The following is an 18764-nucleotide window of genomic DNA, read 5'->3' as shown; positions in this document are numbered from 1 at the left end:
AGCTCCTCCCACTGTCTTCACCTATCCAATCACAGTGACCATGCTGGTAGCAATAATACTGCTGCTAGCGTTGACGCTTCTAGTTGCCTATGTCTTGCTTTGTGGAGACTTTCTGGGTCCAGAGACCCAACGGTTCTCATGGCAGGTCATTGGTTGAACAACAGAACATGTGATCAGGTGAACAACAGAACACGGAACATGTGATCAGGTGACTTTATTTAACATTGAAATGTTTATGGAATAATTTTCATGGATAGGTGATAAAACACATCAAAAATAGTTTGTGACAGAAAGACGCCGTCCACACGCTCAGACCTCAGGTCCACACTGGTTTCAGTTCTGTTCTGGTTCAGATCCAGACAGGAACCCTGACCAACTTGGAACCAGACGCCTGGTTTGAATACAGCCAGTTTTATTAATATTTCAACAGACGGACCAATCAGAAGCGAGACAGTCAATCCAAAGTCAAACCCATCGGCCAACAGTCCGTCTGAGGAGTCAACCACGAACAGTTTTTATTATTGCTTTTTATTTGGTCAACAATTTATTTCAGATCTAAGATCATGTTGTTATAATTATTGTCATTTTTATTATTATTATTATTATTATTATTATTATTATTGCTGTTATCATTGCTTCAAGCTAAGTTTTAAAGAATTAGTTTAACATTTTATGAAGCAGAACTAATCTTCTGTTGCTGACAATATTGGAACTAAAATAGAGCTAACGTCAGCACATTTGGCAATACCACAATTAGATTAGCTTAGCAAAACACAAACTGGTAGTCGACAAGTAAATACATTTTTTGCATGATGACGATCAGCTGATGATGCTGCTAGATCCACAGAACTGCTACTGTTAGCTTACACTAATAGAGTGTGCAGGTAACTTCCACAAAGTGACTAAATGCCACAATGGACAGTCCTGATATGATGAGGCTAACGCCAACAACATGCTAACATCATATCGCCAGGTCACTGAATTACGACTGGACATGTTTAATCTGTTATTTAATCTGTTAGCTGTGGTTGCACGATTTAATCTTTAGAAAAAAAAATCAAGCGTCTGTATTCTAAGCTAACTGGCTAACTGTTGGCTTCATAATTGAACAGACATGGGTGGTATTAATAAAAAAATATCTCAGCAAGGAATCCTGGAATAATATTTTGCTCAAAAATTTCTGTAACAGGTTAGCGAGATGAGCTAAAATGAGTTTGGCCATTTTAAAAATCTACAAACTCTAGGAGGATGAGTTGCTGAAGGCTGAAGAAAGATGTGTTGACCAGGACATTTGTTCCCAGGCTACGTGAATGCTAAAGCTAATATACTTTAAAAAATCGTAAACCTTAAGCATTAATTCAGGAAGTGAACCCAATATGGGTGAATTCATACCGCTGCTAAGTTTTTACTTTAGTTTTTTTTTTTTATATTCACAAACACAAACAAACGTGGAACCATGCCTCCTTCCAGGCTAAGTCGCGTTAGCCGCTAACGCTAAATCTGACAGCAAAATAATATTGAAAAACACCAGAAGTGAAGAAGGAAATGGCCTCAGTGCAGGGCGGGAAAGTTAAGCCCCGCCCTCCTTAAGTGCTGTTGTTCTGCCCACCGTTCCGTGTTCTTATAAGGCACACGCTGGACTAAATAAAACCAATTCAACGTTTAGTTTAGCATTCTGATTAGTGGTTCATGACAAAAGTTTTATGTCATCATAACTGCTCAGCTGCTCCCAGATTAAGCTAACGTTAGCCCACGACTCAGCAGAAAATACCGTCTGTAGCAGATTTGTTACCACCTGAGTGGCTAACGTCAGCTTTAGCATGCTAATAGATTTTGTAATATCGTAGCTAACCTTGTGCTAGCATAACTGTTTGGCTGTTTATCTTATCATGCAGCCTCAAATCAATACTACTTAGCGGTGTCTGATTAGCTGAGACATGCTAATGCTACCTTACACAGTTAGCTTGTAGGACTGATTTCCACACGCAGGGATAGCCAGAGATGCTAGTTCTTAGCATGGGCTCAGCTACACTGCTGGGAAGTTAGCTAATGACCTAAACGCACCATTGGTTTCACCCTTCTAGTCATGCTGAGCTGTGATTGGACATCTTGATTCAGGGTGGGGTTTAGCCAACAGCTCATGTTACTAATTAATTAAACTGCTGGCATTGATGTCATGACATCATGAACATAAACGGCGTCTGCTGGTCGCTTTGAAATGAAATGGACACTTTTCTACCATCAAAACATAAAATACAAGACAGAACAGAGGGCAGCACCCCGAAGCAAACGCCAGTAGGAGGACAACACCCATATATTAAAGTCACACCCGTTATATATGAAAGCACATCCCCACCCATCACATACCCACAATCCTCCTGTTTAGAAGGTCGTACCCGCCTGTGTGTGATTGGTCAGCTGCTGCTTGTTTCATTAGTAGTTGTTCACGGAGACAGGTTAGCGCTAAAGCTAAGCGTTAGCCTTTCATTTGATCACAGACCTCCCAGGACTGACCTCAGGTCAGATGTTCATGAAGCTCAGGAAACACTTTAGTTTAGGTTAATATTGTTCAAATGAAGCCTGGAGCTGCGTTTCAGACGGACGCTTTACGGAGCCTCAAAGGTGACAGGAACACCATGGTAACGGGCCGTGAGGCGTTCAGGGCCAGTGGGTTAAAGGAGCAGTTCAACATGAGCGGATCAGGGGTTCTAGCGATGCTGGCAGGGGGGTTCCGGAGCCAGGATGAAATGAGCTGCCAGGATCCACTGTTTGTAGTCTGGATGCTAAGCTAACCCATGCTAAGCTAACCCCCTCACTGTGACTTCACTTTAGCTTTAGCATCTTCCTTTGACAGCTCAACGTTGAATTGTTCCTTTAATCTGATGCTTCCTGAGCTTCAGTCCATCTGACTCCTGCTGGAACACCTGAATGTTCAGCCTGTAGGGGGCGCTGCTCAGCTCCACCTCTACGCATCCGTGTTGCCGTTCTCCTCCGGCTGAAGCTGTTCTTTCTCTGTGCAGTCCTCCTGGGGGGGGCGCACACGCTTGAAGAACCCCAACTGAAAACAGAAGAAGAAGAAGAGCTCAGCTGCTGCACATAGCATGTCGGCTAACTGAGGCTAAAGCTAACAGGTCCAGGATATTACACTAACAGACTGAGGCTAAAGCTAGCAGGTCCAGGATACTACGCTGACAGACTGAGGCTAAAGCTAGCAGGTCCAGGATACTACGCTACCGACTGAGGCTAAAGCTAACAGGCTCAGGATACTACGCTTACAGACTAAGGCTAAAGCTAACAGGCTCAGGATACTATGCTAACAGGCTGAGGACCCCGGCCTCAGACTGGATGACAGGCCTCAGGTGTTCCTTACCTTGTACATGATGAAGATGAGCAGCGCCAGCAGCAGCAGCCCCGCCAGCACCGCCAGCGCCACCACCCAGGCTGGCACCGCCTGGGGTGGCTCAGCCACCCACACCACCGACACGCTCACCTGCAGAGACACGCCCACGGATTACCACCCCCACTGGTTTTGTGACGCATCTGAGGCTCCACCAGCTGGTGAATCCACCACCAGCTGGCTCTGCCCCCTGTTGGCCCCGCCCCCTGTGTCTTACAATGGTGCTATTGGCCCCGCCCTTTGCTGTCCCAGCCCATGTCTTATGGTGGTGCTGTTGGCCCCGCCTCCTGCTGGTCCCTCCCCTGTGCCTTCCGGTGATGCTATTGGCCCCGCCCCGTGTCTTACAGTGGTGCTATTGGCCCCGCCCCCTGCTGGTAAACGCCCCCTGGGCCTTACTGTGGTGCTATTGGACGGCAGCTCGGGCTGCAGGTTCTTGTAGGGCATCTCGATGACGCTGAAGGAGGCAGTGGATCGAATCACGTAGGACCGGTTCTGGTTCTCCGTCTGAACACAAGACAAGAGCAGCATCGTTCAGGGGTGCGTGTGTGTGTGTGTGTGTGTGTGCGTGTGTGTGTGTGTGTGTTACCCTGAGGAAGTTGTTGACGTCCAGTCTGGAGTAGATGAAGAGGATGGCGTTCTTCTTCCTCTCCAGGCGGCCCACGTGACACCGGAGCTGCACACACTGGGCTGTGGTGCAGTCCTACACACACCATCATGTCATCAGCAGTTCAGTGTGTATGTGTGTGTGTGTGTGTGTGTGTGTGTGTATACCAGTGTCTGCAGGTCACTGGACTCCAGGTCTCTCTTACGGACATGGTTTCTGTTCCGTCCCTCCGTCTCTCGTTCTCTGGGGGGGACCCCACTGGAGTTACCCACAGCCAGGGGGTTCTAGGAGAGAGTACTGAGTAACTACAGGATTACATCAGGACTACAGGATTACATCAGGATTTTCTGCACTATAAGGCACACCTTAAATGACTTGTTTATTTTATAATTTATTTCATATATAAGATGCACTGGATTATAAGGCGCATATAATAAAAAAAATTAAAATACATTTTAAAATATATTAAAAAACTAGCGGCTGTAGTTGTGCTATCCATCCACTAGATGGAGCATAATGAATGAGTACCTTTAATCAACTGAGCGGCCCCTATTGTTATATCAACGAGGCCATTGTGAGCCTCATCAAGGAAACATGATCACTTGATCACTTTGCCATCTTAGAAAGAAATCAACACGCATGGGTTTTTTCTTTAGCTGCTGAGATTTACTGATTAAACTATTACAAAATAATGTAGTACAAAATTATCTAAAAAGAGTCAAATTAGATTATATTTCGATAGCGCCAAATTCTAACAAAAGTCATCTCATGGATCTTTCCAAATAGAGCTGGTCTAAAGAAGTTTCTCAAGCCCATTTACAGAAAGCCAACAGAAGAGAGAGCAGAGCAGAGCCGATTCTCATCTCTAAGTGACGTGTGGTGAGGTTCACGGAGGCGAGGCACCGACGTAAAAGTCAGTTCTACAAGCCAGACAAAGTGGCGTATTTGCCACACTGTATGGCAAAATACGCCATATTAAAAAACCTGTCATTAAAAACTGGTTAAATTCATTACCAGTGGACCACACAGCTCGACAGAGCGGATTTTTTCTCTGATCTGAAGTATAGTTAGGGAATACTGAGATCAGTCAGTCAGTCAAAAATTCCCTGTTTTGCTACGTTATCGTAGCTGGTCACCGGGGCTCTCTGCAGGCTGCTCTGCCGTCCAAGCAAGTCAGTTAGAGAGGCACTTTGGCGACGCCCCTTGACTACCGTTGTTAGGGGGCGTAGGCCCAAGTGCCTTGTGCGGGTGCCCCTGGTGGCGTAGTGTGGCATGACTGCCGGCCAGACTGCCAGCTTTTTAAAAAATAAATTATAGGCTTTTAGGCGCACCTTATAGTGCCGAAAATACTGTACTGTAACGACAGGATTCCATCAGTACTCTGTTACTACAATACCACACGAGTCGCTGTCGGGGCTGTGAGGCGGTCAGTGAGTGATGATGTCATTGTGACGTCGGTCAGTGATGATGTCATGGTGACTGTCAGTGAGTGATTTCATGGTGACTGTCAGTGAGTGATGATGTCATGGTGACTGTCAGTGAGTGATGATGTCATGGTGACCGTCAGTGAGTGATGTCATAGTGACGTCGGTCAGTGATGATGTCATGTTGACTGTCAGTGAGTGATGATGTCATAGTGACGTCGGTCAGTGATGTCATGGTGACCGTCAGTGGGTGATGATGTCATGGTGACTGTCAGTGGGTGATGATGACATGGTAACCGTCGGTCAGTGATGATGTCATGGTGACCATCACTGAGTGATAATGTCGTGGTGACCATCAGTGGGTGATGATGTCGTGGTGACCATCGTTCAGTGATGATGCCGTGGTGACGTCGGTCAGTGATGATGTAATGCGACTGTTGCTGGCTGCCGTCATGTGGGCGGGGCTTACAGACACATTGAGGGGATTGATCTGGGTGTCGGTGGAGCAGGTGATTGGCCCCTCCGTCTCATAGCTGCTGATGTAGAGCAGAGAGCCGTTCCTGAACTGGTGGGGCCACTGGACCTCCAGCTCCGCCCTGCTGACCGTACTGGGACCATTGTTCAGCAGCTGGGGAACACACACACGTCAGTATGTGTGTGTGTGTGTGTGTGTGTGTGTGTGTGTGTGTGTGTGTACCTCGTATACATGAACTATCTGTGGTCCGATGTCGTCTCCCACCACTGGGGGAACTCTGGGCTTCCAGTTGGCGATGGGGAGCAATACCTGTCCAGGAGACGACGTCCTTCACACACACACACACACACAGGTTGTGTGTTTTAATAATCAATAGACCAGACCTGATCGATCAGCTCCAGGGCTCGACTGCTGGAGTGTGTGTGTGTGTGTGTTACCCTCTGATGGACACTCTGGCGAGGACAGCCAGTCTGGTGATGCTGGACACTCGTGGACTGGTGTTGTTGAACTGGTTGGAGCTGGAATGACGACGTGGAACATTAAAACAACAAACAAACATCAAACAAGAAGAACAGAGAACTACGTGTCAAACGTGTACACAACAGGTTCTCTGGCCTGGAGCATCGTGGTGAACCCTGACCCACTTTAGGGTTCACCACGACATTGAGGTTGACGTTTTTAAAGGGTCGCCATCGGCAACCAAACCACCTGCATCTTCAGCTGATGTTGTTAGCTTAGCATATGGTGTTAGGGTTAGGGTTTAAGATTAGGGGTTAGGGGGTCAGGGGGCGGTTGAGCACTACCTGACGACCTGCAGGTCAAACTTGACGGACGTGTCCTCCTCTGACAGCTGATGGACGCTGAAGCGCAGCTCTGCTAGCACCTGACCAATCACAGCAGGGAGAGACAGCACAGACCAATCAGGGAGCAGCGTCACCATAGACTCCCCTGTGACCGGTCCCCGGGGGTTCACCCACCTTGGTGCCTCCCTTCATGGGGTTGCCCAGGTCACACACCACCATCTTGGTCTGGTTCTCCTTCTTATAGGCGCAGGACAGGCGGCTGAGGGCCTGGAACACAGCACAGCTCAGAGGGGGCAGGGCCGGGGGCAGGGCCAGGGGCAGGGCCACAGGGGGCAGGGCCACAGGGAGCAGGGCCTACCTGGCTGCGGACCACGCCGGTGAAGTCGGCCTGTGACGGGGGGAAGACGTGCAGCTCGGCCTCATACGCACCCTCCCCCCGGTTCTCGGCGCTGACCTCCAGCGTCAGGGCGTTGTCGTCTCCGATGTAGATCTGCTGCCGGTCGCTGGGGGGGACACACACACACGGTCAGCGCCAGCACGGGGCCACACCCACAGCACATGCCCACACCCCGAAGCCATAGTCCTCAGCACACGCCCACTGGTTCTGTCGCCGCCACTGTTTGACAGCTGACAGGTAACAGGGTGCCCCTGGGGGCCCCCATCCCATGTCTCACCTGCTCACTGACAGCCTCAGGTCGGGTTTGCAGATGTTGTCGTCGCCGCAGTCCAACAGGATGTGAGCCTGGCGGGAGGAGCCAGAAGGAGGAAGTGAGGCGGAGCCACAGAACCAAAGGGAGCTGGCGGCCGGACACACACCTGTTTGGTGACGTTGGTGGGCGTGTCCTTGTCAACGATGGGCAGCAGTCCGGTGGGGTCGGCGGCCAGCTGGTAGTCCAGCGTGAACTCCATCGTCACGGAGATAGGCGTGATCTTATCCCGGAACTCACGGTCGTCCTGCACACGGAGCGATTGATGGTGAAACCCACTTCCTGTCTGAACGGTTGCCTCCCAGAGGGGCGTCGCCTCACCCGCAGGAAGACGTGCTGCTCCTCACAGGCCAGCCCCCGGCCGTTGGACACCCTCATGTTCTTTCTGTACTGGGGGGCGCGGCTGTGGAGGAACAGCACGCGCTTCGTCGCCTCCTTCTGCTTCAGCCGGTCCAACAGGATGTCCACCTGGAAACCTGTGGACCAATCAGAGGACTGGCTGAGCTGGAGGGGCGCCACGCGACGGAGGCGCTGCCATTTGCTGCACTTACTGAGGGTGGGCGGAGCTCCGCGGCCGCTGGCCTTCAGGCAGTACTTCACCTTAAAGCTGGAAGCACAGGAGCTGTTAGCATCAGCGCTAATGGGTTAATGGTTAGCCTAGCATAAAGACTGGGACTGGTTCTGTCCAATGACAACCACCAATCAGAGTCACGCTATGCTAAGCTAACAGCTGTCTCGGACAGGACGCAGATGTCATGTGACCTGTGGCGACTCACCAGGACACCAGCGTGGAGCTGCCAGGTAGCGTGCACGACCTCTCCTCAGGGTTCACGATCTGAGGACTCACGTCCAGCGTGGCGTTCACACTCACCACCGGACGGGCTCTGACATACACACACACACGTGTTGATGACATCAAACGTTTTTTTACTGTCCTCATGATGTTAGCTTGGCGCGACCTCTTGCGTTAGTCTCAGCGCACAACCAGCCCCTCCCCCAGACACAGAGGGGCGAGGCTGGAACAGCAACCAGAGCTCTTTGATGTCAGAGGTGGCCTCTCTCATTAAAGGCAGACACACACACACACACACACACACACAAAGACACACACACACACACACACAAAGACACACACACACACACAAAGACACACACACACACACACACAAAGACACACACACACACACACACACACACACAAAGACACACACAAAGACACACACACACACACACACACACACACACACGCACATTTATTACCTATATAAAACAGCTTTGTCTGCTCCAAATGCTCCAACTATTAAATCTGAAAGACAGAGACACACATCAGCTCCTGCTGTGTGTGTGTGTGTGTGTGTGTGTGTGTGTGTGTGTGTGTGTGTACCTGGGTATCCGTTCTGGTCTATGTCAGTATTTCCCGTCATGGCGTATCCAAAGCTAGCAGGCATGTAGCTGGACGCCCATTTACCCTGCAGGACCTGAGAGACGGAGAGATGTCATTGCTATGGTAACCGTGTTGGTTTAAGTGAGTTGTTTGACCAATCAGAGGCCGTCACACAAATTTGTCAGCCAAACAATGCACCGCTACAATGGTCGGGGGCTTTGTGGCTACCCAGCAAGCTATTCTGCTAATGTTAGCGTGTCAGCATTTACCATCTCATTTCAGTTAGCATGCTAACTGTGGCTATCAGTGACCACAGCTGGTCTGTATTCCAGGCTAACGGCGCTGCGTGTTTAGGACGTGAACATCTGACCTGAGGGTAGCAGGGTGGTGACTTGGGTTAGCGGTCGGGGTGTGGTTGGGGTCGTGACCCATTACCTGCGAGGGGGCGGGGTCGGGCCCCTGGGGCCGGCCGTTGTGGATGTAGACCAGGCCGTGGTGGTCGGGGCCCCCGTATGGAGCAGAAACAGCCACATCTGGGGAGGGTGGAGGGACATGAGGTCAGGTGGGACGTGAGGTGTCTGAGTGGGTGTGGTCAACCTGTCTGGTACAGCGTGTCTGTTTATGGGCGTTGCCGTGGTAACCCTGGGTGGTCTCACCGCTGAACCCGTCCAGGTCCAGGTCTCCCAGCGCGGCGATGGCAGACCCATACCTGGCATACACCTCTGATCCTGTGAGCACCTGAGGAGGGTGGAACGAGAACCCACCGTGACCCAAGTACACGGACACCTGAGGGGCACACAGACCACAACCCGTTACCATAGCAACCACAGGTGCAGCTGAACCAGCCAGGAAAAAATTCTACTGGGCTGAAAACAGAGAGAAGTTAACTTCTGTTCAATGAGTAACACGCTAGCCTGTTAGCCTTAGTGCTAACACTCTAGGACTGATAGCAGGGTTAGCTGGGCATGTCCTACCTGCCCCACCTCCCTCAGCTTCCCGTCTGAGCCCCGGTCCATGAAGAGAGGAGCTCCGACCAGCAGGTCCACCACACTGAGACACAGGACAGGAAGTCAGAAGAACGCAGGGGCCGGGCCCCCACCCACTGAGGGGCCTGGGCCCCTGTTGTCACTGTTGACTAACTCACCCGTCATTGTTGACATCAGTAGCAGCCACTGAGTGTCCGAAGTAAGCAGCCATCTGTGAGACAAGGGTGTTCAGTGAGAGGGGCGTCGTTCATCACAGGACGCCACATAACAAGTCAGTACACTATTACTGTAGAATGCTACACTATAGTACACTATTACTGTAGAATGCTACACTATAGTACACTATTACTGTAGTTTGCTACATTATAATACACTATTATTGTAGTATACTACAGTACAATCTGTACTGTACAATCTGTACAACACTATTACTGCAATATACTACACTACAGTACACTATTACTGTCATATGCTACACCATAATACACTATTACTGTAGTATACGACACTATAATACACTTATTGTAGTATACTACACTATAATACATTTATTGTAATATACTACACTATAATACATTATTACTGTAATATACTACAATACACTATTACTGTAGTATACTACACCAAAATACACTATTATTGTAGTATCCAACACTAATACACTATTACTGTAACATGCTACACTACAGTACATTGTACAGTATAGTATACAACACTATACTGTACTGTACTTTTTTATACTACAATGTAATATCGTGTGCTGCACCACACTATACTGTACTATAGGATACTACACAACAATATTAATGTACTACACTATAGCACAGCATACTACAGTCATTCATTGTCTTCCACTGTATCCGCTGCAGCAGGGCATGGGGAGCTGGAGCCTATCCCAGCTGGCATAGCTGCTGTACAATACCCTAATATATTATAGTACACTGCTCCTTACAATACTACACTACACTATACTCTGTACTATAATAACTGTACTGTACTATAATAATACACTGTGCTATTATTACACAAAATTATTTTGAGTTTGCTATCCTGTACAATGTATTATACTATACATTGTTAGTATGTTATACTCCTATATTATAATGTATTTTAATGTACAAACTACAATATACTTTACCACATACTACACTATACTGTACTATACTACAAAGTATGGCGCTATACCATAAAACAATAAATATAATGTATTACTACTAATAATAATCCAATGTACTTGACTATATACTACCCTGTGCTGTAGTACACTATACTGCACTACTGTACTGTAGTATTACTAAACTGTACTGTGTTGTGCTATACTGTGCTACTACAACACTAACCCATACTGTACTGTCAGATGAACAGTATAATGCTATACATTAGATTATACTATAGTTAACTACACTGCTAAAACCCCTCCAGCTGTTAGCGGTTAGCTGCCTTCAGTGGAGCTGGTGTGACATCAGAGGGGTTAGGGTTAAAGGTTAGGGGTTAGGGTTAGAGGTTAGGGGCTAAGGTTAGAGGTTAGGGTTAGTGCTAGGGCTTAGGGTTAATGGACGTCTCTCCGTCAGTGCTGACCTGCGTTCCTGTGAAGTTCACCATGGACTCCATGTTGAGGCCGTTGAAGATGTTCACCTGAAACATCAAACCCAAGCATGACATCAAAACAACAGTCACACCTGAGGCGTGTTCTTTGGTCACATGACCTCAGCTGTGGACACTTACGTAACCCAGAGCCTTCTCCCCCCGGGGGACTCCAGTCACGTAGTCTGTGGACACAGGAGAGGTTCTTACCCACCACACCCCCCAACTGTGAGGGCTGCTGGGGGGGTCAGTGATGCTGCTGTAGACCCTCCTCATCCTCACCCCCCCCCCCACCAGATCACTGACTGGCTGCTACAGCAGCGGTCCCCACCCCCCAGCGTGACCTACCTGCTCAGGTGCTTTCTGGTTACAAACACTCTGGATTCACAATGATCATGGTATTTACATTTTTTTTTTAAAAAAGTAGTCAAGAAAATATTTAGTTTTGGTCTAAAATATAATAATCAGTAATCTATTATTAATAATCTGGATCATAAGCTATTATTGATTACTGTTCATTGATCTGTGATCAGTATCTGACCTTCCTTCCCGTCTTCGTTGAAGTCCCCCACCGCCACAGCATATCCTGTGAACACACACACGCGTGTGTGAGTGACGTCACACCTCATTCGTTCTCATCTCATCAGAGGAAACCTCAGGTTTCAATGACGTCAGGGTCCAAACATCTCAGCCAATCAGAGGAGACGATTAGTGTGGGAACTAATCAGGCCAGTTAATCACAAACCAGCTGATCAGAAAATGATCAATTCTGATAGATGGGAGTGTCTGAAAAACTAATCATCAGTCACATGATGAGAAACTAGACTGTTGGTCCATCCATCATCATCCATCATCATCCAACATCATCCATCCATCCATCATCATCCATCCATCAATCATCCATCGATCATCATCATCCATCTATCATCCAACATCATCCATCTATCATCCATCCATCCATCCATCCATCAATCATCCAACCATCATCCATCTATCATCCAACATCATCCATCCGTCATCATCCATCATCCAACATCATCCTTCCCTCCAACATCCAACATCATCCTTCCCTCCATCATCCAACCATCAATCATCCATCCATCATCGTCCACCTATCACCCAACCATCATCCATCTATCACCCAACCACCATCCATCCATCTATCATCCATCATCCATCAATCATCCATCCCTGATGGACGACCAGAGTCTGCTCAGACCATGCTACGGTGAAGGTGTGTGGTTACCTAGGTAACTGTCGTCGTACTGTGCGCCGGCGGTCTTGGTGGTGAGCGTGTTTCCGTACGGGGTGATGAACTTCTGGTCAAAACGGGAGAAGATCTCAGAGACGTCGTCAGAAATCAGCTGACCTGAGGAGAAGAAGGGAACCAGCTGCTAGAGGAACCACACACACACACACACACACACACACACACACACACACACACACACACACACACACACACACACACACACACACACACACACACACACACACACCTCCAGCTCTACTCACCCTGCCAGTAGAAGCTTCCAGGCCCCCCCACCACCACCCTGTTGTTCTTCTGGAGGAGATGAAGGAGGGTTAGTAGGACGTGTGTGTGTGTGTGTGTGTGTGTGTGTGTGTGTGTCCCACCTTCAGGAAGTCTGCGCTGAAGCCGGCCTGGCAGAAGCCCTGCCCCTCTGGAGAGCTGGCATCTGCACAGGAAGAGGAAACAACATGAGACGTGTTCCCATCCTCATGAACATACGACTGGCATGTGGCGCGAGTCAGTACACACGTGATCTGCAGGGCGAGTACTCCACCACCGTCCCCCCCTTCTTCAGGTAACACGTCCCCACCGGCTCACGCTCCGACACGCCAAAGGTGGACCACTGGTACAGGGGAGCACACGCCTGGAACACAGAACAGCAGAAAACGCCCTCAGTCACGTGTGTGTTAATCACTCTATGTTAATCACATATATGATGTTAATCACATGTGTGACATTAATCACATGTATGACATTAATCAAATGTATGTTAATCACATGTATGACGTTAATCACATGTATGACGTCAATTCCAGGCATGACATTAATCACATGTATGTTAATCACATGTATGCCGTCAATCACATGCATGACATTCATCACAGGTATGACGTTAATCACATGTATGTTAATCACACGTATGACGCTAATCACATGTATGTTAATCACATGTATTACATTAATCATATGTATGATTTTGATCACATTGAGTTCTGGAGAAATGCTATACAACCATCAGTACATGTGTGACGTTATTCACACGTACATGGGGGCATCAGTTCACATGTGATGTCATGTTAGCGTGTTTGACATGTTCTGGACTGTCGGCCCGTCTTCTCAACAGGAACCAAAGAATCTGAACCCACTGGAGCAGCTGGTGTGTGTGTGTGTGTGTGTGTGTGTGTGTGTGTGTGTCTCACTAGGATGTGTTCTCCGTCAGACCGGACTGAAGCTCCAAACCACTGTCTGGACTTGAACTCCATCGGTGCTCCTCCTGAGTCGGTCCGGTCCCCTGATCAGACAGACATTTGTGATTACTGATCGATCCATCGATCAATCAATCAGGACCAGCCCCCCTCCCCCTCTGCAAGTTCAAACAGACCCCCCCCCCCGACAGCAATGGGGTTTCAAACTGTGTGTGCGACTGGATCTGGTCCAGCAGGTCTCTTTGACACCGGCTCGCTGGTTCCCATGCTGATGGCCAGCTTAGCTGTAACCATGGCAACAGGCTCTTTGTTTGGGGATAGAGGGCTGAACCCAACGCTCAGCCACTGAGACCAAAGCTGACCCCACGATGATGTCACGGTGACCACTAAAGGTGGGCGGGATTAAAAGCGAGCATCAGGTGACAGGTGAGGACCCATCCTCTGATTGGTTGATTCTTTCTTCGTGTGCTGGGATTGAAACCTTTAAACATTTCAGAGCTACGGCCCAGAGGTAAACAATCTGTTTACGTTTGTTTGTTTGTGCTGCCATGGAAATAAACGGCTTGTTTTAACCAGTTCAAACCGGATCAAACTGGTTTAAACTTCTGCTGAACCTTCAAAGCTTCTCCTTTCAGGTTTTCTTTGGACTGAGGAGTTTAGAGGAGCAGCTTTGTCATCCCCCTGGAGGGAGGCCCCGCCCCCACCAGGGAGGCCCCACCCCTACCAGGGAGAACCCGGCCCCACCAGCGAGGAGCACGCGGAATCAACACCACCATTTATGGCCTTGATGGTTGATAAACATTCTGACGCTCCCCTTCCTGTGGAGTCTGTGTGACCACACCCACCACAGGAGGCACAGGCCCCGCCCATCAGAGTGCTGAGTCACTTCATGTTCCAGAACCAACAGTCTGAGTACAGTCAACACTGGTCTGTGAAGCTGGAGCCAATCACAGGCCAGATCATCAACAACAAAGACCACTATTGTGGCTAGAACACACACACACACACACACACACACACACACACAGACACACACACACACACACACACACACACACAGGAGCAGGTCACTAACAGCGTGACCACCTAAGGGAGCGGCAGCCAGGAGGTTCAGATCTCTGATTGGCTGAGACTGAAAATAAACATCCTGTGAAAACAAGACACAGATTCACCTTTTATGGAGGTTCTGGGGGGGGGTACAGACCAGGTTCTGGGGGGGGGGACCACAAACCCGCTCTGATTGGTCGGACCTGTGGACCGGGCCACGCCCTGTCCGACCCACTGGACAACCTGTCCAGGCTCGCTGCAGGGCGTGGCCACGCCCAGCAGCTAGCAACAACAGACCATGGAGGTTGTGGGCTCTTCCTGGTTCTGCCTCGGCAACCTGAACAGTGTTGCCTAGCAACACTGAAAACATAACGTGAAGCTGAAGGAAAACGTGGTCAGGGAGGAGAAACGGGTCGATCAGAAGGTTCTGCTGGAGGAGCAGGAAGTGAACAGGAAGTGAACCCAGACGACTTCAGAACAACGACCAGCAGCTACAAAAATGGCGTCCCAGACATCACACACACACACACACACACACACACACACACACACACACACACACACACACACACACACACACACACACACACACACACACACACACACACACACACACACACACACACACACACACACACCACCTCCTGTCTCACCAAACATTCCAGGACCTGTTCCCACCTGAGATCAGCCCCTCCCTGATAAGACGGGCTCTCAGAGGCAGAGGTCAGCTGTTTGGTGGCATTCAGCAGCTGGGGGGGGGGCGTTAGGGTTGATTAAGGGGTGTGAGGTTAGGGGTTAGGGATGTTGGGATTATGGATGGTGGGGTTAGGGGTTAGGGCTGGGGGGTTGTGGTACCTGAGGAGTCGAACTGGAGCTGCTGGCAGGCGGGGGCGCTCCTCCAGGGACAGCTGTAAACTGCGCCCCTCTCAACCACGCCCCCCGACGAGGACGAGTTTGCCCGCGGTGCCCCAATCAGAACATCCGACCTGGGGGGGGGGGGGAGACAGACGTTACACCAGGGTTCAACCAACACATGACGCTCATGAGCACAGCCGCTGCGTGATGTCATCAGAGAGTGACGATCAGGGGAGGGCCACCAGACTAGATCCAGACCTGGACCCGTTCCAGCTGTCAGCTGACCCCAGAGCTGTGGCTGACGGGTCTGGACCAATCACGTGTCTCCTGACTAACACTGAGAAAGATCAACTAAATATAAACATGCTAACAGAGGTTAGCATGTCCTCCAACCACCAGCCTCCTGACCCCCATGGGGTCCCCTTCTAGGCTCCATGGGGGTCAGGAGGTCAGCTGGACTGACTCTGGATCTGGACCCAGAGTCCCTCAGCCCGGGTCAGGTTCTGGGCAGGAAGTCGTCCTTCTGGTCTGAGGTCTTATCGGCCCCACCAGACAGGAAGTGGACGCGCTGCTGGGGGTGGGGTGTGGTGGGGGTGGGGGGGTCCAGTCATGTCCTTATAAGGTCAGAGGCGAGCAGAGGCGTATCTTCATATTCACCTTCATCACGTGACTCACCTGAGGTCGTCAGCCTGAACGTCGGGATAAACAACACGAGTGACGTCATCAGGATTTAGCCATAATGAACGGTGGGCGTGGTGACGTCAGTTTAGCGACACCCGTCTGTTTACAGTGAAACCACATCTTCATCACCATCCTCCTCCTCTCACCTCTGGTTGTCGGAGGCCTTGAAGAAATCCACCGAGAAGCCGAAGTAGCTTCCGTCAGGCCCGGAGAACACTTCTGGTCCGTCCGCGTCCAGGTTGAAGGCCCCGCAGCGGAGCAGCAGCAGCAGGAGCCCCGCGGCGGCCGCCCGTCCCCCTGCCATGGCTGCTGGATCCTCCGCTGCTCCACACGAACCCGAGAGCTGCTCACCGACTGTCCGCCTCTCCGGTCCGCCTCCGACACCCACCGGCTCACGACCTCAACCAGAACCGGAAGCGGGTCGCGTCTTCCGGACCGAGCGGGTCGTTCTGTTCGGCCGATCAAAGCAGGAATGCTGCGCAGCTTCCGGGAAGAGGCGCGAGACTGAGCGTCACCGCGGGCTCGAGCAGCCAGCAGGACGCGGCGGTGCGTTCAGGGGCTGACAGACGGTCGGAAAACTAGCAACTCTCACACCTCATGCTGTCACAGCCTACTCCTGATCGAGTTATTGATCTGATCGATCACTGATCAGGTCCAGCAGACAAATATCAGCTCGGGACGGAAAGCTTTTTTTTAAATTTTGAATTGGTGCATTAAAAAGTTGGACAGACGAACAAAACACAACAAGTGGAAAGTTCCAGCATTGATGTGGTTGCATGGCAACCGCTCAGTAACAACACTGGATGTAAAAGCAGCGTCCACTGAGAAAGAGTCACAGCTGTCAATCATCATGACGTCATTATTGTTTCTATTTGCTGAACACGAACTCACGGACGGATAACGATGTAATGACAAAATCCGAGGAGAGCCTGAACGCACCACATGACGTCACATAAAGACATCCGGTTAAACCTACTACATTTGACTCATACGGCGGAAATAACGGAGTTTGTGTGTTTGTATGTCCTGTTTGTTGTTGTTTTTTTCTGACGGGTTGTTGTCCTGGACCGGACCCACCGGGGGAACGAGTCTGAGCCCCCCCTGCCCTAGTCTGAGCCCACTCCCCCCTCCCAGACCAGAGCCAGACCCGCCTTTTGTCTTATTTGGTCATAAACTGCTGCAATGAAGTTCACACTGAAGAATGTGAGGAGTGTGTGTGTGTGTGTGTGTGTGTGTGTGTGTGTGTGTGTGTGTGTGTGTGTGTGTGTGTGTGTGTGTGTCAGGCAGGAGGTCATGTGGTCGTTGTTAAATCTGTTTCCAGGAAGTCGCCCCGCCGTGTGAACTCAGGTTGTTGTTCAGAGATGTTCATGTTTTTTACTGAGGGATGACCTTCAGTGACCTTCAGTTCTTCACGCTGAGATCTCTTCAGCTGTCTGACTTTTATTTACATCCCGCTTCAAAGCAGTGATGTGTTGTTATTGTCAGTGTTCGCGTGTTCGTCCATCCACCAAATATCTCCACAAACGTTGCAGATAGAACGATGAAACAAAAAGCACATTACTCAGGCAGCAAAGGGGATGAAAATGAGATGATGACCTTGACCTCGACAAAACGAGGTCAAGGTCAAATTTAAACTGTTGTACACTCAGGAAGCGGATAAAATAGAAAGACAAGGGAGAAGGCCAGTATGAGTAAGACCATAGATCAAAGCTAGTAAAAGGAGGTCAGTGCACCAGCTTTGACAATAGATCAAAACTATGCACTAGCTTTAATCTATGATGAAAGCTAGTGACCATAGATCAGAGCATAGCATAGCTTTGACCATAGATCGAAGGTAGTGCATAGCTTTGATCTATGGTCAAAGGTAGTGCATAGCTTTGACCATAGATTAAAGCTAGTGGATAGGTAGATCAAAGCTGGTGCTTTGATCTATGGTCTTACTCACACTGGCCTTCCTCATATGCACTAGTCTATGCACTAGTCAGGTACTACTTTCAGGGTAGGTCAGGGAGGGCGACAGCAGTGGCAAAGAGCCCGAGGCCAGACTATCATTACAAACTTCTAGCGCATCATGTGCTAAAATGTCCCAGAAGGCTTTGTAAAGGCAGCCTGAGGCAGTTCTCCACAGAACTCCAACAGTGGCTGGTCCTCCTGGTACTCACTGAGGCATAGAGATGAATAAAACTCAGTTCACCTTCTGATCTGTCCGGGCTCAGTCAGCTGACCTGTGTCAGACAGCAGGGAGTGGATCCCATTGGTCTGTCCCACACAGAGACAGGAGAACATGCAAACTCCACACAGAGCGGTCCGTGAACCCGGAAGCGCCTTGCTGTGCAGCGACAGCACCACTGCACCACCGT

General features: G+C 49.7%; 1 protein-coding gene across 2 annotated transcripts; it reads right to left on the bottom strand.

The window, feature by feature from the left end:
- Positions 1–199: 199 nt before the first annotated feature.
- On the bottom strand, positions 200–16959 carry itgav (integrin, alpha V). Of its 2 annotated transcripts, none has more exons than XM_068329377.1 (32): positions 16551–16959; positions 15724–15854; positions 13816–13907; positions 13145–13259; positions 13000–13061; positions 12880–12925; positions 12611–12733; positions 11906–11950; positions 11506–11549; positions 11359–11415; positions 9939–9991; positions 9769–9844; positions 9451–9580; positions 9230–9327; positions 8795–8888; positions 8671–8716; positions 8187–8294; positions 7962–8017; positions 7732–7886; positions 7520–7657; positions 7378–7445; positions 7062–7206; positions 6878–6970; positions 6704–6783; positions 6338–6418; positions 6123–6228; positions 5895–6053; positions 4169–4285; positions 3984–4097; positions 3794–3901; positions 3371–3490; positions 200–3058 (listed from the first exon to the last, which is right to left on the bottom strand). In XM_068329377.1, exons 1-32 carry the CDS (start codon positions 16706–16708, stop codon positions 2966–2968), a joined length of 3111 nt encoding a protein of 1036 aa, XP_068185478.1. In that variant the 5' UTR covers positions 16709–16959; the 3' UTR covers positions 200–2965. The 2 variants fall into 2 exon arrangements, with proteins under 2 accessions (XP_068185478.1, XP_068185477.1); XM_068329376.1 differs by having other exon boundaries at positions 12880–12928; positions 16551–16958.
- Positions 16960–18764: the final 1805 nt, after the last annotated feature.

The sequence above is a fragment of the Antennarius striatus genome, chromosome 12 (assembly GCF_040054535.1).
Source record: "Antennarius striatus isolate MH-2024 chromosome 12, ASM4005453v1, whole genome shotgun sequence".
Taxonomy (NCBI): domain Eukaryota; kingdom Metazoa; phylum Chordata; class Actinopteri; order Lophiiformes; family Antennariidae; genus Antennarius; species Antennarius striatus.
The sequence above is the reverse complement of the archived record's forward strand: the minus strand, read 5'-3'. Positions and strand labels throughout refer to the sequence as shown.